This window comes from Tyto alba, unplaced genomic scaffold, assembly GCF_018691265.1.
Source record: "Tyto alba isolate M040663 unplaced genomic scaffold, T.alba_DEE_v4.0 Super-Scaffold_3, whole genome shotgun sequence".
NCBI classification, from domain to species: domain Eukaryota; kingdom Metazoa; phylum Chordata; class Aves; order Strigiformes; family Tytonidae; genus Tyto; species Tyto alba.
In genome coordinates, this window is record NW_024881304.1 from 8,550,810 (window position 1) to 8,573,679 (window position 22,870).

Here is a 22,870-nt window from a genome sequence, read left to right on the forward strand (position 1 = left end):
AAGACCTCTGCTGCCTTTCTCCATCTACAAGGACTCCCTGAGCAACAGTTAGAGCAGTGGGGGACCACTTGTACACAGACACCAAGCCAGACCAGGACAGGGCTCTGTGTGAAATGTATGTGATATTGTTCTAAGGACCTAAATTTTTTGCTGTCTTTTCCCAGGCTTTTCTTTTACTGTATTCATGCCAAACCTTCTGATAAACAAAGGAGGATCTCCTGCACACACACTCACCCCTCATTAAATGGCAACATCAATAATTCAAGAGGTCACCACTGAGGCTTCAGTGGCTTCTTAAAGGTCTGATCTCATATGGCAATGGGGTCATTGAAAAGAAACATCCTCAGCATATCACAAGGTTGAATTCCTAGCAGCTAAGATGCAAGGGCAGGGCCTTGCACTGCAGTGAATTGTCTAACAATCATCAGGACTGGTCTCAAAATTGCATGGTGCTCGGGTTATTCTGACTTCCAGCCAGAAAGGATTCCAGGAGGGATTAGTCACTAGTGAAGGTAAGTGCCCGAATGTTATGACTAGGGCCGTCTGTTCAGCATTTCGTTTAACTTGAACTGTAGAGGAGATAGAATGCAGAGGCAAGTTGAGAGGAAGCAGTTAACACCAGCAGTGTAAACAAGCAGATAGCACTGCCAGGCCCTGCTTCCCTGGAGGAAGAATTAAGGGGCTCAAGGATTTGTCTCTGAAGGGAATTTGAACTGACGAGACCAGTCCAGCATTCCCATCCCTGGCAAGTGAACTTCAGGAGGGCACTGAGTGTCCCACTCTGACCTGGTTTGTAATAAGACATTTCAGAGACATTTGGAACCTTATAAACCAGGCAGAAACACACAGTAGGGGTTTTTTTTGAGCATTGCTTCTGCATTTCTTGAACATACAAGGCAGCAGATATCAAATGAATTTTTCTTCTCACCTTGTTTTATAAAACTTCAATGGAGTTGCAGCCTTGACTTTTTTCAAGTCTCAACCGTGAAAAAAATCCTTGTCTAAAATGTTATGAATCTTAGAGATTAATTGCTGTAATTTTCAAACTCCGGGCAAAAGAACACTTAACTGTTTGCTTTACATTTGCCCACACATCACGTCATAGTGATACTATATACTTAGATAAGTCTGTTTGTGTGTAAGTTTTCAGCCAGGCCCTAGAGATATAAGTGGCTCACTTATAAGAAATGGATGCTCTCCCATGAGAATACAGCTTGATTAACATTGGTTGACAGTGATGGTGATGGGTTGTTTTAACTTTCCCTGACAGTTCAGCAGACAGGGTGAAATGAGTCTCCTCATTCTCAATCCACTTCCCAGTCAGGCTGTCTGTATCACAGGAATCCTCGTGCCACTCCTTGCCATTTCAGAGCAATGTATCATTCCTCATAATGAGAAAGGACACTGCTTTTTGTGGAAGCATGGAAATGTCCTCACATCCCCCGGTAAAGTGGTGCTATGTAGAATGAAAGGAATTTTGTCCATTCCCTGTATACAGACAGCAAGCTGAAGGCTTTTGTCCAATAGTCTAGATTTTGTACACCAACTACATTATCTGGCTTGACAGAAGATACTGCTTTTCCCTACAAACCTTATCTTTCTACACAGATTTGTAGAGGTTTATATCTGCAGATAACCTGAACCTACAGAATACATATTGTTTGAGGAAGAGGAAAGGTCTGCATGGCTCTTCATATTTGTCTGTCTCTAACTTCAGTTGTGCAGTCTTGACCCATCATCATATTGGCATCAATGCCTAAATATTAATATTAATGCCACACTGACTGGATTACTAGAATAACCTCAAAGCAAATGCATATTGAAGGGACATAGACCCTTTCTGTTTTGAGAAACACAGAATGAATTCAAGTAGCCACTGTCTTGGTAGCAGCTGAGTTTACTCAGGTCAGAGAAATTTAAAAAATCAAATGCACAATTATTTCTTTAACAAACTATCATTCTATTCCAGCTTCTAAGTTTTATTCTCCAGAAGAACAGAAAAGCAGTGGATCTTGACTAAAAATCACTATTCCATGAATCATCAGAATGGGCCTTCTAAAAGCTAAGAAAATAGCTAGACTTTCGTTGTGCTCTAAACAGTATTTCAAAACAGGAAAAAGACTACTTCTCAGTAAAGACTACCGTACCACAAGATGGAAGAATTCATTTTAGTTAAGGGGCTTCATCAAATAAATCAGAGGATATTTGCCAGTGGGTAGGAAAAATTCTGAGACAATTGTTTACTATTCCTTTAAGAACAAAATCAACTCACATGAAAACCTGTTAATGAGGAGGATTTAGGACTGATGAGAGTTTTTATTGCAGCTTCCTTCTGATGGGCCTAGTATAAGCACACAGACATTTCTGACCTCATTAACCTGATTGTGTGCAACATGATTAACATAGCTTAAAGATGATTTGTAATATCAAATTCTTGTACTACACAAGGATCTTCTTTTGTAGGAGGCCATGCATTGGCACTGCCCTCCATTTATGACTCATATTCCTTGACCTTAGGCTATGAGCTTGCAAGGGGGAACCTTTGTTGTGTCCATATCTTTTCTGACTAATACTGGCTGGAAGATCAGGTTAAGAAAACAGAATTATCTGCATCAAGAATGGAGAAGCAAAACATATGGCAAGAAATCAAAAATCTGAGACACTGTCTCCAGAATGAAGATGATCTCTTGATTGGCGATAAAACATCACCCCCTGTGAAGCTGTGCCAACTTCTGTACAGCAAAACCAATCCTCTAACAGTGGCTACCTTCTTTAGCTTTGCTTACAGCATTATCCAAACTTCCTTGCTCTTAGAAAGGTCAGGAGAGGACAGAGTAGTGACCATCTTTTTGAGGCGCAGCTGATTGACTTTTGAAAATGAGAATGACAAATATGCGCTTGATAGCAGATATGCAGATAAGCATGAATGTCCTACTCAGCATTCAGCTCCAGTGTCAGCTCCTGGTTATAAAGGAAACTCAGGATCTAGGATGTATTTCCACAAAGGGCTGAGACTACAGAGGTGCTGAATACCCTCAGTTTCCACCCAATTCAATGGAAACACAAAGATTTCTAGTGTCCCTTAGCAGACTTAATCACCACGAGATTTCTTCTGCAGCTGTGCGTATGCTGCTTTTCTGAAAGCTGGACACTGATGTTTAGAGAAACGACTGAGAGATTTCAGAGCAGTCTGTTACAGCAAAGAATAGAGCTTCCACAGAGCTTGAGACCTGATAGAGATTTATTTAGATGAGAAATAACTTTACAGTGAACATCATGGGAAGATCTTTTCTGAGCTTGCATCTTAATTATAAGAACACACTTCTTTCTCAGTACACTATCTTCCTATCTTTCACAACTATAAAGGAAAACTGCAAATTTAGATGGTATCTCTGGGAAATGAAAAATTAATCATATTTCTACCTTTCTGCGAAAGGTAGAAGTCAAATGTCTATCTGCATAGAAGGAATCTTCTTCATAGTCTTCAGAAACGCAAACCCTGTGAACTAAAAAAAAGCAACACTGAAAAGATGGAGTGTCTCTTCCCACAGCTCATGACTCTAGGAGTTCACTAATATTTAGATCCACTTCTAATCTAATCTTTAAAACATTTATGAATAAATGGTTGAGATGGCCAAACTCTTCTTTTACCTATTATTAACATTGTATGTATTGAACATCCACCTCTATAGATTCTCAGAGAATTTTACAGATATGAATTTATTAATCTTCCTTCCATTCCATTAAGTACTTGAATACCTGTGTCCTGGTTTGTTGCTTTTTTGTTTTTGTTTTTGTTTTGTTTTGTTTTGGTTGGTTGGTTTTTTGTTTTTGTTTTTTTTTTTTGTTGTTGTTTTTTGGTTTTTTGTTTTGTTTTTTAAATAAAGCAGGACATACAACAGAATTCTCCTATTCCTACTGAATTCACAGGCAATCCAGAACAGGCTTAAATTACTTGCTGAAGATTATACTGAACAATTGCATTGGGGCTTTGAACAAATAGTCACATTCCCAACTCTGTATTTTGGTCACAGAGACTTCTCTTCCTTTTTTTACAGAAATAAAATTTTTCCCTGTACCGTATAAAATTATCAACCCATATATACAACCACCAACAACCTGTCTCCTAATTTAGGATTCATTTTTTCTTAGGGAACCATAAACCCAAATACATTCACTTAAAATATAATCATGTATTTTTAGTACAGAAAAAAGTTTAGTGGTAAAAATAATTCAGAGCATGCAAGGTGATACCATATCTGTTTCAAAAATTCGTCCCACTAAAATTATTTTAATCAATACATGTATCAGACTAATAAATTTAACTTATGGACTGTAACATATTGCTCTTGACAGTAGGGCAACAGATACGTTAAGGAAGATCTAGTGACTGGCACTTTAATATGAAAAGAAACATCTTAGTATTAAAAATGAGCCAAGAGATGGTGATTACATTATACTCTTCCTTGTGCTCAAGGATTTTAACCACAACATTTCAAGGATGTGTCCTCCAGAAGGAAGAGAGAGGAAAACTCCATTTTCCAGTTCTATGCATATATGAAATAATGCTGCTAAACTGATTTAAATATGAAAAAAACTGTGCTACCTCTGTGCAAAATGCAGCTCACCTAAACCTATTTATATTGGCACAACATGTCTGCTTTGACTCTGGTGATATAAAATGTCTTTATTTAAGTATGTCCTCAATATCTTTGATTTTTACAATGTTAAGGAAGGCTAGTTACTTAGTGGTTGTTGATTCCAAGAAGAATATATAAATGCCTCTCCCAAAAGACTTCACTAGCGTTATGTCACTCAAATCAGATCTTTAACACATAACAAGTCTTGCCTTTGGAGAGCTAAAGATAAACAAATCCAGTCTCACCACTGAGCTTATTCCAGACAGAAATGTGTCATGAATTAATCATACAAGCAAACTCTTGTACCTCAAATGGAATGGAATACTGTTTTTTCTTAAAAGGATGCCACAATCCCTATGGGACATCCAAGCTATTAACATCTCTACTCACAAATAATGTTCAGAGTTCTGAGGGGATATGGAAAATGCCAAAGCAACTCCCCTCAAGAGATGCAAGGCCAGAAATGAAAATATTTGCAAAACAATAAACCCACAGGGAACCCAACCTTTTTCCAAGCTGTCAAGCAAAGAAACAAAAAACAATACATCTTCGTGAAAGCAAATGGCCCTATGCTGAGAGAATAGCACCCAACAGCTGTTCTTTTGACTAAAGATCTCAGTGTTATCTGGATGCCAATTAAGACATGGGGAGGATGGATAATTGACTGGAGGTCCCAAAACATGAAACCATCTCTTTAAACTTAGCATACTGTATACAGAATAGGTTTCTAGCAGTGCAATACAATACACAAGATTTCCTTCACAGTTAATATAGCACAATGCAAGACTACTGTCATCAAGCAGAAGTATAATGCCAGAGACATAGAGTAAAAAGAAACATTTTGGCCATTATCTCGTCATTTCTTTCAGAGAGGCAAAGTAAAAACTCTTGTTCTTCACCTCATTCATCCTTTGTCTCTGTCTCCTGTAGGAGACCCTTAGCTGTTCACAAATGGGATGTCAGGGGCACAGAGACATTAAGCCTCTTGCCCAGACTTATATATGGAGGTCACTGGCAGGACCAGTGCAGATCTTGCAGAAGCTAATGACGTATTGATTATCTTTTTCCAGATGTCCTGTCCTGGAGCAAAGTACCTCTAGCATTTATGTTTTCAAGCCAGTTATCTGTTAGGTATCCTCTGGATAGTTATCCTGAAAGGAGATACCATTTATACTAAGCATATATTCTCTAATAGAGAAGCCATAGACAAGAAAGCTAAGTGTGAGAATAGAGCTTATAAAATCCAGTAACTGATCAGACTGCTTTACCCTTGGTGTCTCTGTTTTATGCCAATTTAAAACAGTTTCACAAGGACTTTTAACCATTAATATCCCAGTAGTTAGTTTTTAACCCTGATTTAAGATCTCTGATCTCAGCAGGCTCTGCAGAACAATTCCACCCAGTTCACTGCCTCGTTCTTATATTAACTGACCATGTGGGAGGAAGATGTGTGTGTCTACACAGTCAGGTGCTCAGGACTCTGAGAAACCACTCCACCTCTGTGTGGCCCACAGGGGACTGGGTTCATAAAACTGGTTTCCACTAAAAAGACCAGACCATCCTGGATTAGGGGAACTGAACAGAGGAGATTTCACATTTGTCCTGTGAATCCATCAGTAAGGAAAATGCTGGGAACCTGCACAAAACAGGATGGGCCATTTGCTTATGGTTCCGTTGACCGGGGGAATGTAGACACTGGGGTGGAAAGGCCTGGGTTATTTTGTCATGGCTTCATTGGTCAGGGGAATGTAGGCACCTGCATTGCACAGCCTGGGCAATCTGCCCACAGCTCTATCAAACAAGGAAATATGGGTACCTCTGATCTCACCAAACAGGGTTGTTTGCAGCTTTGTAAGTAGCTGACAGTATAAGAGAAGGGAATTAAAAGAAAGAAGAACAGAGCTAACCAAACAAAATGCTGCTGACAGGTGGGAAATGTACCACTGTCTTTGCTGTGGTACTGCCAGGTGTAGCTCTGTGCAAAGCCTGGCAGCTGATCCTGTTAGTTTAAGGGGGGTTATCTCCCCATGTGCCACCAACATGCAACAGAATTATCTTCCAGGCATGTACCACAAGCCCTTTTCCGGCTCCTGCAAGCAAAAAGGAGCAAAAGTATTTTACATGCTGCAAGTATTTAAATTGGTCAGTTCACTAGAAAGAGAGAAAAAGAAAAACACACAGAGAGAGAGAAAGAGGGAATCCCTATGGAAACAAAGCTTTCACTCCGCTAACAGAGTTAGTCAGACAGACACTGTCACCACTTATAAAGCAGGGCCAAAGAACCCTGAGGGCAAGTCACTCTGCTATGATGGAAAAACTCAACAAGAGGAGAAAATAGCTCTCAGATTGGAGTTAGCATACCCATAGAGGACATCTAAGCCTGGGAACGAATGCAACCAGCTCTCTAGTTCACTGGCGTGGACTGTGCTGCAGCCTTCCATTGTCAACCTCTCCCCCAAAGTAACAGAAACAAACACACCCTGAGAGATACAGAAGCGTAGAGCAGTGCATGAGCTAAAATACAATATGTCCCTTTAGTCACTGTTAAACACTAAATTAGAATTGTGAGACTCAAAACCAAACTGTTGATGCTCTGGAGAGCTATCAAACAACATAAAAGCTGTGACAAAAGAGTAACAACCTGCAAACAGCCAGTAGGCACAAAGTGCCTTTGGTCCTGCGAACTCACTGCAGTGTAGCTACTTCTTTTCTAATAAATAAACTGGCTGGCTTGCTTTGAAGACAGGGTTGTCTCAATGCTTATTCACCCTAAGCCAAGCCATGTTTTCCAGCACATAGTTCAAATGACCAAGCCAGAAGTCTGATCAGTTTCCACTTCTTTCACAGATCCCCTTAGTGCCTTAGTTTACCCGACTCTAGAACTAATGCTAAAGCCATGTTCCTAAAATGCTTTGAGAAATTTGGATGGTATTAATCATAGAATCATAGAATGATTCTTAAGTCATAGAATCATAGAATGATTCTTAAGTCATAGAATCATAGAATGATTCTTAGATGATCTAGTTCCAACGCCCCTGCCATGGCCAGGGACACCTTCCAGGTGTCAAAGCCAGGTTGGTCAAAGCCAACCTGGCCTTGAACACTTGCAGGGAGGGGGAATACTGCATTTATGCCAATAAACCTTGGATTTCTGAGTGACACAGTTGTCACTTGGCTCAGAAACACAAAGAAGTAACCAGCACTTGACAAGTTACCACATATTGGCTGAACTGCAGGAAGTGTCTGGGCTCAGTAACCCCAGGCAGAGATGTTTAAACTAAGACATTTCCTATCTCACATCTGAGATGGGATGAAAGCAGGAACACAGTCACTTGCTGTGGCTTGGCCAGCTGGTGGTAACTCAGCTGTGATGTTCTGGGATCAGTCACAGCCCCACAGCTGCTTATGCAGAGTCTTCTAAAAAGGAACTATTACTTTTTCCTGAACATCACCTTGGGATGTGTGCTGTGTATGCAGAATCCTAGATCTATTCTTGGATGTGTATCTTCTGTCTTCCAGGTGATTTATCGTGCCTTAAGTCCGGCTAACAAGATCGAAGACCCCTACAGTCTTGAAGCTCAAGATCTCCTGAAACTCACCAACCTCCGCCTCCTCTTGTTAAAAAGACAGGAATGTCCGTGCTATGGTTCAGGATTGGTAGAGAAACCTCAGAGATTTGCCCATTATGCTATTTATGACCTGATCATCCGAGGAAGCTGCTTTTGCAATGGGCATGCAGAGGAATGCGAGCTTGCCAACACAACAGGAGCCACGGAGAATGTGGTGAGTTCTAGACATTCGCTAACTAATTAGACTTGTTACCTGCTTGTGCTTTCTCAGCCTAATGTTATATTTTGTATATGATCCTGTCCACGCCTCCCTAAGCCTATCTAAAAAAGGGCAGCACTGTCAATTCCTATTAGCAAAACCTAAACCACTCTGGGAAAGTTTTCCTGTAACCCTTGCTGCAGGTCCATGTGTATTAATTGCATTGCTAGAGATGGGTCCTTCTAGAAACTCTGGGCCTCAAAATACCTATAAATTGTGAAGGGGCTCTGTAATTGGAACAGAGATCTGACCCTAAATATAGTGAATTAAATCTCCTACCTATATGCCTGCATAGAACTGAACTAATCTGTTTGATGCAAAGACTGCCCTGACTTGAATTTCAGCATCAGATCTTGAATTTCAGATTTTCTGAGTTTGTGAGACATGAGCAGTTCTGTCATACTTAGGGTTTCAGCCTTCACATTTAGGTTTTCCGCCTTCTGTGGTTTTGTTGCTTTTACTACATAGATAGCAGTGTTGAGGGTGTAAGAATAATTTCCACATGTTCCCTCTTTTACCCATTCAGCTTAAAATAAGTTAGAATTTTTTTTTTTTTTAAAGCCAAGCATTCTGGGAAAATTATTCTATAGTACTATGATTAGCCCCTCCCTGTTCATTCTTTTATCTGTATTTTACCCTGGATGTGAGCTGTGTCTATATGCATGATCACAAGTTGTGATTCAGGGGGAATGACTGCTGTCTCCTTTTTGATTTAGCTGCAAGTATTATATAGAATAACTGTAACAACAGTCACACAGAAATGATGCTAACCAAATACATCTAAACACATACATATAAACACATCTAATAAACACATGCATCACAGAGAGAATTCAAGCCACTTTAAACTAGTCAACAGCTCCACAGGTTCCAGAAGGCTGTCTGTCTCTGTAATGGGTTTTGAAAACTAAAATAACCCTTAGAACTTTAATTCCTGGTGCACTCTACATAATAGACTCAAGAAACGCATCCTAGTTAATTTATGCCCCTTTAGATATATGGTACATTTTGGTTTATTTTCTTCTGGAATGTGCATTCATTGTCTTCCTTTCAACTTTTCTAGGTTCAGAGGTATATATTGTAAGACAGTTAGGACTGTATGAGTTTCACTATATTTGCAAAATAATTTCTGAATCAGTTCCATCTGTGGTATAAATCTGAGATTCAGCTACAGTATTCCAGCACTAGCTGATATTATCAGATTCAGTTAACTATAAATATAGACTCTTTTAATACAAAACTGTGTGGAGAAAAGTGGTTTAAAGAGTGCATCCTCCCTATTGCAAACTGTTAAATATACACATAGTGAAATCAAATAGATGAATAATGTTAAATGAATACAGCTGGTAGAAGAATAAAGACTCTGCCCATCAGAAAAGGAAAACACAATATTGTGTATATTACTGGTATAACCATTGTAAATTATGACTGGATTTTTTTTCCCCCACTAGTCACAAGGGAATAGAATCTTTTTGTGCCATCAATGACTTCATGGGGCAGAAGATGAAACAGTTTTGATGAAATGCATTTTATGAGTGACTCATGTTCCAGAAGACAGGAGGGTGGATGCATCACATCATTCACACAGGCACAGATATTAACAAGTCTTTACCTAAGCAGGGATTCAAATGCAGCAGTGACAAAAGTAAGAAAAGCCTTCCAGAGCTTCAACTACCTCTTGAACCCTAGATGAGGGCTGGAAAAGACTGTGAGTTGGTCTGAGTCCTCACATACAGGTATGATCAAGCATACCTAAGCCATTCACTAGTGAATGCTTGTTGAACTAGTTTTTGAAAATCTCTGTTGAAGGAGACTTAATAGCAACCATCAGTAGTTGTTACTATTTTGACATTTTGAAAGCTCTTCTTTAGTGCCTGCTTAAATAGTCTCTACTACAAATCAAGGTGATTCCTTCTTGTCCCCTCCTTCGCACTGATCATGGAGATCCTCGTTCTGCAAATATTATTGGAAGGTTCTTACCATATATTTTGTTAATTTTGGGGGGTTTTTTTGTACTAACCAGATGTTGTGGTTTGGGCCTGATTGGCAGCCAACCACAATGCAGCAGCTCTCTCTCCCTCCCCCTCCGGCAATGAGAAGGGACAGAGAGCCAGGCTTGGGGTTCAAGATAGGACTGGGATGGGGAAAAATCCCCCTTTTATGATCACAAGCAAAAGGCAGACTCGTTAGGGGAAGAAAAAAGAACATACATTTATTACAGACACTAATAACACATAACAGAGTAGGACAGTGAGAAGCATTGCCACATCTTGAGAACACCTTCCCCCCACCCCTCCCTTCTTCCTGGGCTCAGCTCTGCTCCCGATATCTCTACCTCCTCCCCCAGTGGCGCAGGGGCCGGGAATGGGGGGTGCAGTCAGTGCTGCCACTTCCTTCATCTTCGGTGAGGGGAGTGTCCGAAACTTGTTCCTCCTGCTCCATCGTGGTCCCCCTCTCACAGCAGACAGTCCTCCACAAACTTTCTCTGACTTGAATTCCTCCCATGGGCCGCAGCGTTCCCCACACTGCTCCGTCATGGGCCACTAACTTCCCCTGACTGGATTCCCTCCCACGGCTGCAGCCCTTCCCGAGCTGCTCCGGCGTGGGACTCCCCCGCATGCTGCAATCCTCCCAGCACTGAATTACAGCAGCGGGGCTGCCTTTTCCCATGAGACCCCGGCCTTCTTCGGGCACAGAACCTTGATCAGCCGAGCAGGAACAACAGGCTGTAAATCAATGTCTGCTCCACCGTAGATCTCCATGGGTGGCAGGGGGGGCCGCCCTGCCGTCTCCCCACAGGATACAGGGGGGTCTCTGCTCCGGCACACCTCCCCCCTCCTTTCTTCCTCCGTTCCTCCACTGACCTTGGTGTTCATGCAGCTGCAGCAACTCCTCCTCACAAGTCCCACTGCCCGTCACCACGTCCCTTCTTAAATACGTTATCGCAGAGGCGCAGCTGATTGGCTCAATTTCCCAAACAGAAGTGGAGCTGACGTGGAGCTGGGGGAGCTTCGAGAAGCTTCTCACAGGGGGCCGCCCCGATAGCCCCCTCCCCTGCCACCAAAAAACTCCACCACTCACTCAACCCAGGGCACCAGAGAAGTGTAAAACCTTAGGTGGTCAAAATTTAAAATTATTCCCCCAGGTCACACAAGTCTGGAGTAAAGATAATCATCCTATTTTGTTCCTCGATTCTGTGCTTTAGTCATTACACCCTAGCTCTTTCTTAAATACATAATGAAAATCCACTCTTGGAAGAGCCAAGTTCTTGGATCCTTTTACATTTTATCCAGTGAAGATACTGTAGTGGTGAAGGGAGTATTCACACAGGTACAGATCTCAGGATTTAGTTCACATAGCTAGCAAGACAGAGTTTATATAAGTGTATAACTTTGCATCTTACAATATGGTAATCTCCTTGCCTACATGCAGAAGGAAAATGCCTTTGCTGTTGAGTGGTGAACACAAATGATACATTTCATATTGGCCAAACTACACTGCAACAAAAATCTTTGTAATCTTGAAGTTTCTTGGCAGAGACAGGGAAGGTGCTGTACTTTCAGTCACATGTTGACTAAAATAGGATAAGGAAAAGAAATGTTAGAAACAAATGTTGCATGTCCAGAAATAATCTGATTCATTCCACTGTCCGCATCTAATATTTAATGAACACATGGGCAGAGTAAGTCTCAAGACACAGTTTTTAATGTGGCTAGTGTGGGTGATATCACAGCATGAAGGCAGAGCAGTTTCGTGTTTCCTGGGTTTCTGTCAAGTAATTAAATAAAATGCTGGAAAAATACAGACCTCCACAGAAAGGCTTAAGTAATAGGAGTTTCTGTCTCTTAAGAGTTCAGAGTCCTCTCACAATGTATTTATTTTCTGTAGTTAGCAACAACAAAAGCAAGTCCATGTAGAAAACAACTGCAATTGCTTGCCATGGGATAGGCCCAAAAACTGAGATAATTCTTCATTTAGGTCTTGGAAGAGACATAATTGTGCTAACTTTTAAGCTCTTCTTGCTCTTGAAGGAAATCTGTTCCATCTGTAATACTTTTAACACTGCTAGACTGATACTATATGGAGGCTAAATAATAGAGAAAACTAAAGCAAATTTCTTGACACTTTTGAACCAACAATTTTCAACACTATTTTGGAGGGACTAGATGATCTATGACTACTAGATGATCTGTCAATGATCAGTTTATCCATGGACCTGTTAGTTCAGTCATGATAACCCATTCAGCTTCTGGCTTCTCCACTGAGTCTGACAATATGAAATGCAGCTCTATGAGAAGTAATGGCACAGGCACCATAGTGTTGTAGAAATGAATAGATACAACAGAACTGCAAATTGTAAAACTGACCTCCAGATGGTACATCATTCCTCACAGCCTGAAATCCTAGTTAGTTTCATGCATATTCTCTCTGGTGATAAGTCATTTGTGAAAATATTGAGTACAGCAAGGTTCAAAGTACACTTCCACAGGATCAAGTGGAAATGCCCTTTGACTTCTAATTTTGGCAGCAAACTGGTAATAATTACTCTTTCAAGGTGGCTTTTTTTTTTTTGAATGAGCCATGCACCCACATCAACACAATTTATCTAGATCATATTTCTCTTATTAACTACTGAGAAGATCATGTCAGACAGGAGAAAAGCTTTGAGAAGTGAAGGTGGGAGCTGTAAAGAATAGGTAAGAAACTTCCGGACAAACATATCTTGAATTTGGGGTTTGTTGCTACTGATAGTCATGTTTTCTTGTTTTCTATTTCCTTGCCTCAGACCAGAAAAAAAAAAAAAAAAAAAAAAACAACAACAAAACAAAGCACTGAGATGTCATACCCAACTTAAATAGCTTCTTATGATAGCTAAGGACAAAATTCTCCTTTCTGAATTTCACGGCCTGTATTATTGAAACTCTTACAGGTAGCTCCTTTGTCAGTGAGGGAAATTATTGAGATTGCATTTTTCCACAGAAAGTACAGAGAAGCATTTTCTTTTAAATGGAGGGCATTAATATGTCAATATAAGGGAAAGAACTGCCAGGACCTTGCCACCTGAATACATCTTGTCTTCTTCTACCATTGGATGCAATGGAATGTAATCCTTCCCAGGTTGATGTTGGAGGACATACAAAGTTATGTGTTTCTCTATAGTAAAGTATTTCTTTATTAAGCCCGAATAAAGTTAATAAGAGCGGTCAGGTTTAGGATCTGCTTTGATGACACATTTTAGCTGAGTCTAGGGGTGCTTCCAGAACAAAGTTTACAAAGCAAAAAGCGCACATGGACAGGATACAGAATTTAGACCAAAGTCCTCTTTTTTTTGCCAAACATTTCACAATTCTCTTTCTAGTCTATGAGAAGTAAGTATGGACAGAGGAAAGCAAATGTGGATTAAAATGTTTTTGTTGAAGGCATTAGGGTTTTTTTACTTGTTAATTATTGGTACCTACACTGCCAGGAAATTCTTACAAGTGGCGTCGGATGTTTCTTTTGCTTGTTTATGCTGTTTACAGAAAAAAACTAGACTGTGGGTCTGATCCTCCACAATGAAGCAAATGGAAAGTTTTCCACTTACTTCAAAAGGAGCAGGATCTGGTCCTAAGTAAGATTCCTTGTTTGGCATAATGGAGGTTACATAAGGTAAAACTTGTTTTTCTGCAGCAATTTTCTAGGTGACTTGGCTGTCGTATCCCTTGCAAATATGACCTCCTCTTCAAATATCTTGTGCAGTTCTATTGATAATCCCAGCTAAATTTTCACATTATCTGATCCAAGCTGTGCCAGTCTGTATGATATCCATTATTCAGAGGTGCAGGAGGTGCTCTCTGTTATAGTTGGCAACACAAAGAGTAGGTTTTCTTTAAGATAAAATTACCCTGTGCACATCAGCTATGTGAGTAGCGTCCAGAATGTTAAAAAAAAAAATAAATAAAAAATTGCAAGAGCTTTTAGATTGTGTCAGAATAAATTCTAGAATCAGACCCCTGTGCTAAATTTTTTCCAAAAGTTAAAACTGAATATAGATTTCAAGCTCTGCCCATAATGATCTGAAAACATAGAAGATCATATAAATTATGGAGCAAAAACTAACCACGAATTACATGAACTACATGAAAAGATAGTGGTGTTGCTGAGATCTTTGCTACCCACAGTGGACCAAAGCATTTCATGGGAATCCGTGTGGGAACATGGAGGTGGATGAGAAAGTTTCAGGTATTTGTGTTCAGAGATAACAAAAAAGCTGACAGGGGAGCATCATGGAAAGATTCTCTTTAATTTTCTTTAAATTCTCTTTAATTTTAGTGGATAGTTCTAGTGAGTTCCTAGATTCCAAGGACAAGATGTGCTCCAAAACTGTGACTTTAAATGACAGTTAAGTTCTCAAACAATTACTTAGATGAAAGTTGGAAAAGGACATTCAGTCTTGTCTTGTATATGCACATCCAGAAGATCCTATTCTATCACATTCCAAAGTCACCAGAAACCTTAACTGAAGACCTAAATTAATCTAAAAAAGAGCTTTCCTATACATCCCATGCTCTTTCAGAGTGACTGTGAGGAAGACTGGCACATTAAAGTAATGTCTCCATTACTACATGGCTGGTTCTTGGCCAACCCAAAAATCAACATCCCTGTCCTTCTGAGTTGTTAAAAATTAGAATCCAAATAAAAATATCAGGCATATTCCCCCTTTATTTTAGATATACTGTATCCAAATTCAAGCACACCTCTGAGTTGGTGTCTGGGGTATTTTCTTTCCAAAAATTTATTAATTCTGGTTAGGTTTCTTACAGTTTTGACTCAGATGGTACATCAGGTATCTCCTAGAATTGCACAAAACCTGCAGTGGTAGTCTTGATGAAAAGATCTTAAAGGTTTCAGAGTCCTGTTCAGTACAGATTTAGGCTCTGTAATATGGGTTCCTCTCCTTAGCTTTTGTGAACATTTCTTGTTTTGCTGGCTCTTCTACATTGGACTCAGACTTTAACAAGGTTGTCCTCCCTTCCCAACAAAATCAGCACTACTTTGCATTACAGCCTTTCCAACCGAAATAGTAGGGACATGTGTAAGCAGTAGTTCACCCAGTTATGATTTGACATTTGGGTAAGGTTCAGGTAATGCTACAACTAAAATGGTTCCAGGGACCATTCCTAGGTGGTTTAGTAGAAGGTTCTGCCCACCCTCTGCCTTTCCACTTAGCACCTCCCACTGAAGTGTAGGCAAGAGCAGGAGAATTTTTGTGCTGCTGTGCAGCTGCCCCCACCAGCACTGGCCAACACACTCCTTTTAGAGGGGACATACCCTGCCTTCTGTTGAGCTCTGAAATTAAATTAGTCTGTGAGTGCTATTTCATCTTATGAAAGATGGCTAATTTGGCTACTTTGGTGTACCCTGACAATATACCATGACATACTGCATCTTTAATTTTCTTGTTGCTTATAGGATGCATGGGCTGTGCTTCTACCCTCTTCTGATTATAATCAGGGTGTTCAACTTGATATCCATGCAGGTTCTCCATGAGCTCTACTGAGAACCTGTGGTTTGCAGCCAGACCATCTGGAATTCATACCATGAACATGATGTTTGAATATCTATGGTTTAGAGAATAACCACAATTTTGACAGTGTGATCCATATAGTGGTTCAGTCAGAAGGAATTCTGCAATTATAAAGTCAACAAGTTTTTCCTACACTTTATTATTGTTGTGGAAATGTCTTTTACTACAACCGAAGTCCAAATCAGAAAAACATGCCCATTCAGGAATAGTGTTTAAACATATGCCTAAATGCTTTCCTGAATCAGGGCTCAGTGTAGATCCACCCATGCAGACACTCATTTTACTTGTAGGAAAATGTGTCTTATTTTGTGGGATGGGGTAGCAAACAATCTCCTATCTGATATTATTAGCCTTTAAACATAGCTTTTCTTAAAAGCAATGGCTATAGGTGAGGTATTTAAATGTATTTTAATTGTATTACATAATTGCTGCCATTAATAGTGGGTTTTTTGTCATTTTAATCACTTAATTGATGTTCTCTGCTACTCTCAGCTCTGTGAAAGAACCACAATAACCCTGCTAGTAGAAATATTTGATTTGAAACTCTTGTAAATATATCTTAGGGCTGGTAAAATATGCCTTGTAGTTCTTTTAAGGATTGCTTTTCACATCAAAGCTACAGTAGTCTGCATGAATGTCTAAGAGAAAAAAATGCTTCATATCACAGCTATCAGTCACCATTTGCTACCAATAACTCTCTGATATCTCATAGTACAGCATATTTCTGAGGTTCTGTCATTTAAGTTTCATGCAATATATACTGTTCTGACTCTGAGTTGAATTTGACACAGCCAGCGACACTAGGAAGTTTCTGTGATGTGACAATCATAGCAGCTGCTGTGTTTGGCCTCATACATTAAGTCCTTGTGTTTTTAAGCTCCCTTGGGACTGAATAGACTGCTATGTTGTTTCTGTCCTCAGCTCACCTACATGTTACTAGAACAAATGTTTTCAGTCTTTCACCAAGACTTTTCAATACCCCAATACATTTTTCAGTAATTTAAGCAAATCCTTCTTGAGTTGTACCTTGTGGGTGCATGAAGTTTGCATTTTAATGCTTTGGCAGCGGGTGCACACAAAATATGGGGAAATTTTGCGCAGGATAATAAATAAATTCCATATTACTCAGTTCAAAAGTTATAAAATCTTACATATATTTCCATGCCTCGGTTCACTCACTGTGCTGCAAGAGTCCTGGGGATTATTTTTGTACCCTTTAGGTGTTTAGGATCCTTTTTTGCTGTGCACAAGTTTTCTGCTAAATCATGGACTTTCTTGCCCTTCTCCCTTTCCAGTTTCCTTATAAATTTGGCTGGTCCTGTGCCTTTTTCAGCCTTGCCCTTCCCCCACTCTCCAAACTGCAGCCATGTGCAGAGAAGTTGCAGAAAACTATTTTTTTCTTGGCTTCATCTATTCCATTACTCAAATAATTTCATTTGAATGGGAGCTATGTATGCTGCCAAGTTCCTTCAATATAGAGGTAAAAATTCAGAGAAGACCTCACAGGCCCACTTTGGGAGTGGATTTTCAATCACACAGCTGTAGAGCCACTGTGGATTAAGCAGTAGAAACCCAGCTAAATTGAGACAGTTGCTGGAGTTAGCCAGATTTATTACAAAGCAAATGACAGAATTATTTTGCCTGTTGAATGAACGGGTCATGTTCAAACTTCCCTGAACTGTCCACAGTGTGCTAACATATCATGCCGGACTTGTAAATCTACAAATCCTTGTCCATATATCAGAATCTAGAGCTTCTCTTATTTCCTCCTCCCCTGAAAACTAATTCTGGGTCTTTCTATAGCAAAGGTTGGCAGTCAGGAGAGAGACTGTTCAGTGGCGTCGGGAACAGAGCCTTGAACAAGATCAAACTCACTTGTGCCATTCACTTTCAGGAGATTTGAACAGTGGTATTTACTCATTATGCTATGATTCAGGAATTCACCTATTAAGATACTGAGCCTCGCTCTCCCTTCTGCTTCCTCCATTCTTAAGACACTCACCGAGAGCTGATATCTGCTGTAACTCAGGGTCTGCATTTCAGCATGACAGCTGTTACCTGTATGCAGTTTGTTACAGATTGATAATGGAGTTGTTGGCACTGTAGGTAAAAATAAGAGGACAGCTTAGCCCAAATATTAATAAAAATCAAGCTAGCATTTAGAAAGAAAACAATAAGAAAGCAGAGTCAAATGTGGGTTAAGGTACAGCCAGAAGCCAGACGTGTGTAAAGACTGATGGAGGTGAATTCAGGCAGAGGATGGAGTCGTGTCTTGAAACTGTCACAGGCTGAGTTATATTCCCTCACATGAAGCATGAATATTGTACCTCTTCCGGTCTATTTATCCTGTTCTTTTGTTACTGTTCAAAAAGGTCTTAGTGATGCCAGTCTGAATATTCAGCTAAACACTATCAATGATTTTTCTTCACCATTACCTATACAGTAAATGTGGAATCAGCAACAGACAGCTCATTCACTTACTGCTGTGGAGACCAAAACCTGCATGGGCTCAGGTGGCCTTGCCACAAGTGTTCCAGCTCTACTTATCCTTGCCAGGTTCCCTCAGACTTAATTTACCGAAGTGACCAAGTATGAGCCAGAAATTCAGTTCCCTCAGAAAACACCCATATGTGTACTAGTTTTCAGACACATACACTTACTAGACCTTTTCCCGGAACCCTGCAAGTGACATAGGAAAATAATGGCTTTTTTTCATTCCTGATTAGAGCAGGAATTTGAACTGTCAGTCTACCCATAGCTGGCACTGTAATCTGGGATTTACTCCCAAACCACCCGTTGTTTTAGGTCTTTGTGAATTTGAAAAAGTTGAGGGAAATTTTTTATTTGGCTTCTTAAAAGTCATATGTCCTCTCCTCAGTACCTGATATTGAACTATTTATTATAAATCTGCATGGATACAACTCTTCATTTGGAGAAACAACAGATCCCATTTGAACTGTAAGAGAAACAAAGCAGTATAGCAGACACTGTTTTGTATTTAACCACACAAAATGACCCAGAAAGAGTTGTTTTACTAAAAGCAGGTAAGGGAATAGCCTCTGATGTCATTGCAAACTGCTGTATCCAAAATTTCTCTGGCGACATTACAAAGTGAATACAGAGCCCAAAGACAAACATTTTCTCTGAATCAGCAACAGTTGCTCTGTTCTGGAAGGCTTCCAAATTTAACCTTCATTCATTAGGAAAAAAGCCCCAAAATAGACTGAGAAAGAGCATCAACCACAACATTTACTGAAAGGACAAAAAGTAAAAGTTATTAAATGGGCAGAGAGAAAGCAAGAGGCTTCAGGTATTGTACAAAACTGAGCAGAGTTTAAAAAAATCAAAAACTGTGGGATAAACAGATGGAAAATCTCTACTTGCTCTCTCAGCTGTGGAGCAGAATTCAGGTAAAGCAACTTTGTGCAGTCAAAGGTGAATAAGTATCATGTAATTTCTTGGAACGATTGTATAAAAGCAGGATACAGTTCTATGCTATTTGCTATAAATCAACCAGAAGTTACAGAGCTCCACAGAAGAGCTACTGGATGAAATTAATGGCTTAGTATAGCAGGTCAAGCTAAATGATTGGAACTGATTGTCCTGGCATTAAAATCTATGAAGCTATAACCTCCTCTGTGTCCTGATTCAAAGCTGCTCAGGTGGTAGATGTACAAATCAAAGCATTTGGCAGCAATATTGGACTTGTAACAGCACGACTGTACTGTGAGGCAGATGAGGGAATTAATCCAGATTAAAAATACTAGTGCCAAGGAAAAAAAAGCAATTTTAACTTTTTTTTTTTTTTAACATGGTCTAGTTTCACAGGCTAATTTACATATGACTCAGGGCATGATGCAGAAGGTGATAGCATAGAAAGCAGCAGTAAAGAAAGCAGAAATGTCTCAAGTCAAGGTTGCCCCCAAAGACTACATCATGAAACAACAGCCAGAGAACATAGCTGCTATACCAAAACACAAAAGCAGATCTTGCTTTCAGGCGGCCATTAAAACCAATATGATAGTGACTGAGAGTAGAGCACAACATTTTTGTTCCTCTCCTGGACTAATAATATCCTCTAACTGCAAGTATGTAAGCCTATAAACTTCTACCCTCTGCAAAAGCTGATTAGAAAACTGGAAGCTCGATGCAGCCAGAATATCGGTATTTAAAGCAACAGTTTCCATCTTTCAAAGCTCACAGCATGCATTAGTGGCATGAGTAACCCTTGCTGAATGCACTCGGAAGGCAGGACTGCAAGAGTACAAACTATCACAGGTTATACACATAGCACTTCAGATTGGGTTTATGAAATGGAGAGGTTTATATGATCACACAGTCTGCCTGCCTGCCAGTGTATCTACTTTTCTGATCCATTCCCCAAAATGACTTTGGAAGGCACCATTCAGTTTAAAAAAAAATTTGTCAGAGCAACTGAACTCTCAATACAATGATGCTCCAATGAATGGGAAAGACCCTTGGAGACAACTAGAATTATCACAGTAATGAGGAGAAGCAGATGAGGGAAGGTGTCATAAAAATAAATTCTGTAATATTTCTGAAGTACTCAATTATTGCAGCAATGAGCACTGTGGAAAAGCCCATACAGGCCTAAACACTTCTGTATCTAAGGATCAGTTATGTCAAGTGATGCAGTGTCACATATTGAACATTGAGGATAAAGTGAAATATGAAAGCTGTGAGACAGAGATCTCCTGGATCTCAATATTTCTCCTGCAGTGCCAATATCTTTCTATGTATTCATATAAAGCCTATCATAAACGAATTAGGCTTTAGCTAAAAACTGGTTAGGTTTCCTAATTGATGGCATGAATCTCATGTAAGCCTCTGTTCCTCACACCTTGCTTTCAAGCTCCCTCCACCTGGATTGCCAGCTCTAAACCTAGAAAGCTGAACTATTTTCTCCTCAGGTGCCTCCTAGTAGTCAGATATCCTAAAGCTTCCAACGACATTAATCCAGTGGTAATCAAAGTGCTATTATCAGGGTCCTGAATGCACTATAAGGACTTTAACAGCCCTGATCAGCCCCACCTGGGGCTCCTACCCATGCTCTCTGTCCATTGGCCTGGGGGCTCCACTTAAGCTCAGCCCTGGGCTGTCAGTCCCTATTTGGGTTATGCTGTAGATGCGTCTGTCTGCATTCCTGCCTCCTGGATGGACCTGGGGCCTATGCTGTAGGTAGCTTCTACTGGTGGACCTCTTCCCATGTGTTGTAGCTTGTCTCTCATTTGTCTTCTGGATGGATTTTGAACTCATGTTGTGAGCTTGTTTCTGGGTCTGTCTCTTGCTGCTCCTGAATTGCCCCTGGTCCATCCCCTTGTTGTGTCTGGAGCTGACCATGAACTGTGGTACCAGTTCCCTGCTCTGCCCACTGTGCTCAGGATGGTGCCCCCTCAGTACAGGCACAGCCTGTGCTGCAATAGCCCTCAGATTATAGCTCTTCAGCCCTTAAAGAGCAACTGGTCCTTGCTACTCCCTGATAATCATCTCCTTAATCATCATTATCGCCTCGCAACTCTGACCTGGCTTTCTAGGGCATAGAAAAATGTCAATGTAGTTCCTCTGAATCTGTACTGATCTGACTATTTTCTCCACCTTGGCACAATCATCTTTGTGTTCCACTGAGATCCAGTGCATTCTGAGGCCTTGCGTTTGCTAGAGAGCACAATCTTCTAATTTTTCGGACCAACTTTTGTGAGAGAGATGTGGACTTAATTTAGCAGTGAATATCAAGTCAGGGACATGCCTGTACTCTCTTTGTGTTGGTGTTGAGTGCACCTCTCATATTCTCCTTTTCCTAAGCAGATATCCCATTTCCTATTTTATCTGACAGCTTCCTGTATTTCATTCTTGTTCCTTCCTGGACTTCAGTCTCTGGCTGACTCTCCAATTTCTTCAACAGAACAAATTGTCTTGTTACTTGCAGGCACCTCACCTATCCTTATTTCACCTTACACTTAAGTGTAACAGGTCTCTTCCACAGCTCAGTTTCTCCTGCATTAACTAGTCTTTCTGCAATGGCCACTTATATCCATGGGTCACCTTTCTTGTGTGTGTTTTACTTGAGCTGTTTGCTCTCTTCTCCTATCCAATTCTTTTCTGTACTTTTTGTCACCTCATGTTTCATTCCCTTAGCTGTTTTCACCTATGAATGCTGTCTATGCGATTACTCTACATGGAAAAAATCTTCTATGAGATGCCCATCCACAGATAAGATATGGCAGACTTGCTTTCTCTTCCAAAGATGAAATCCTTCATCTTTGCCCCAATACCCATCAATTCTCTTTTCCTTGTTCTTAAGCCTATAGAAAAACATTACTCCTTAGACCTAACACTTTCCAAAAAAAGTTCCATGCCAGCTCCACTCTTTGCTTCTGGCTGCTCTGTGACTCTCCTGTCTGCTGGCTGCTTGGCTTTTCAACCCTTTTGTCTAAGCCAGCCATCCTTCCACATGTATTTGGTAAACTGTTCAATAGCAGGGATCACAGGCAGGAAGCTTCCTTTATGCCTCTGTCCTACTCACAACATGCCATTCCTAGATAGCCTCCACAAACTACAGTTTGCAACAAACTAGTGGGCAATGAGCAAACTAACACATCTACTTACCTCCAAAGAACAATTGGACTCTTCCTTTCTCAGTGAATTTTCCTGTTTACTTTCTGAATAATTGTTCATGAGTGTTCACACCATCTGTGCTGTGCACTGTAAGCACAGAGTCCTGTGGAATAATGAATATTTGATCATATCATTCAAGGCTAAAAGGAGATTGTATGGTTTAATTCTGCCATTTCCCAACTGTACAATCTCAGCATTT

General features: G+C 40.3%; 1 protein-coding gene across 1 annotated transcript in view; it reads left to right on the forward strand.

Moving 5' to 3' along the window:
- Positions 1 to 22,870, forward strand: part of LOC104366439 (netrin-4) — a 56,599-nt gene that overhangs the window by 12,549 nt on the left and 21,180 nt on the right. The window contains exon 3 of the mRNA XM_032994926.2: positions 8,160 to 8,423. Coding sequence (XP_032850817.1) covers positions 8,160 to 8,423 — 264 coding nt within the window. The remainder of the gene's footprint in view (positions 1 to 8,159; positions 8,424 to 22,870) is intronic.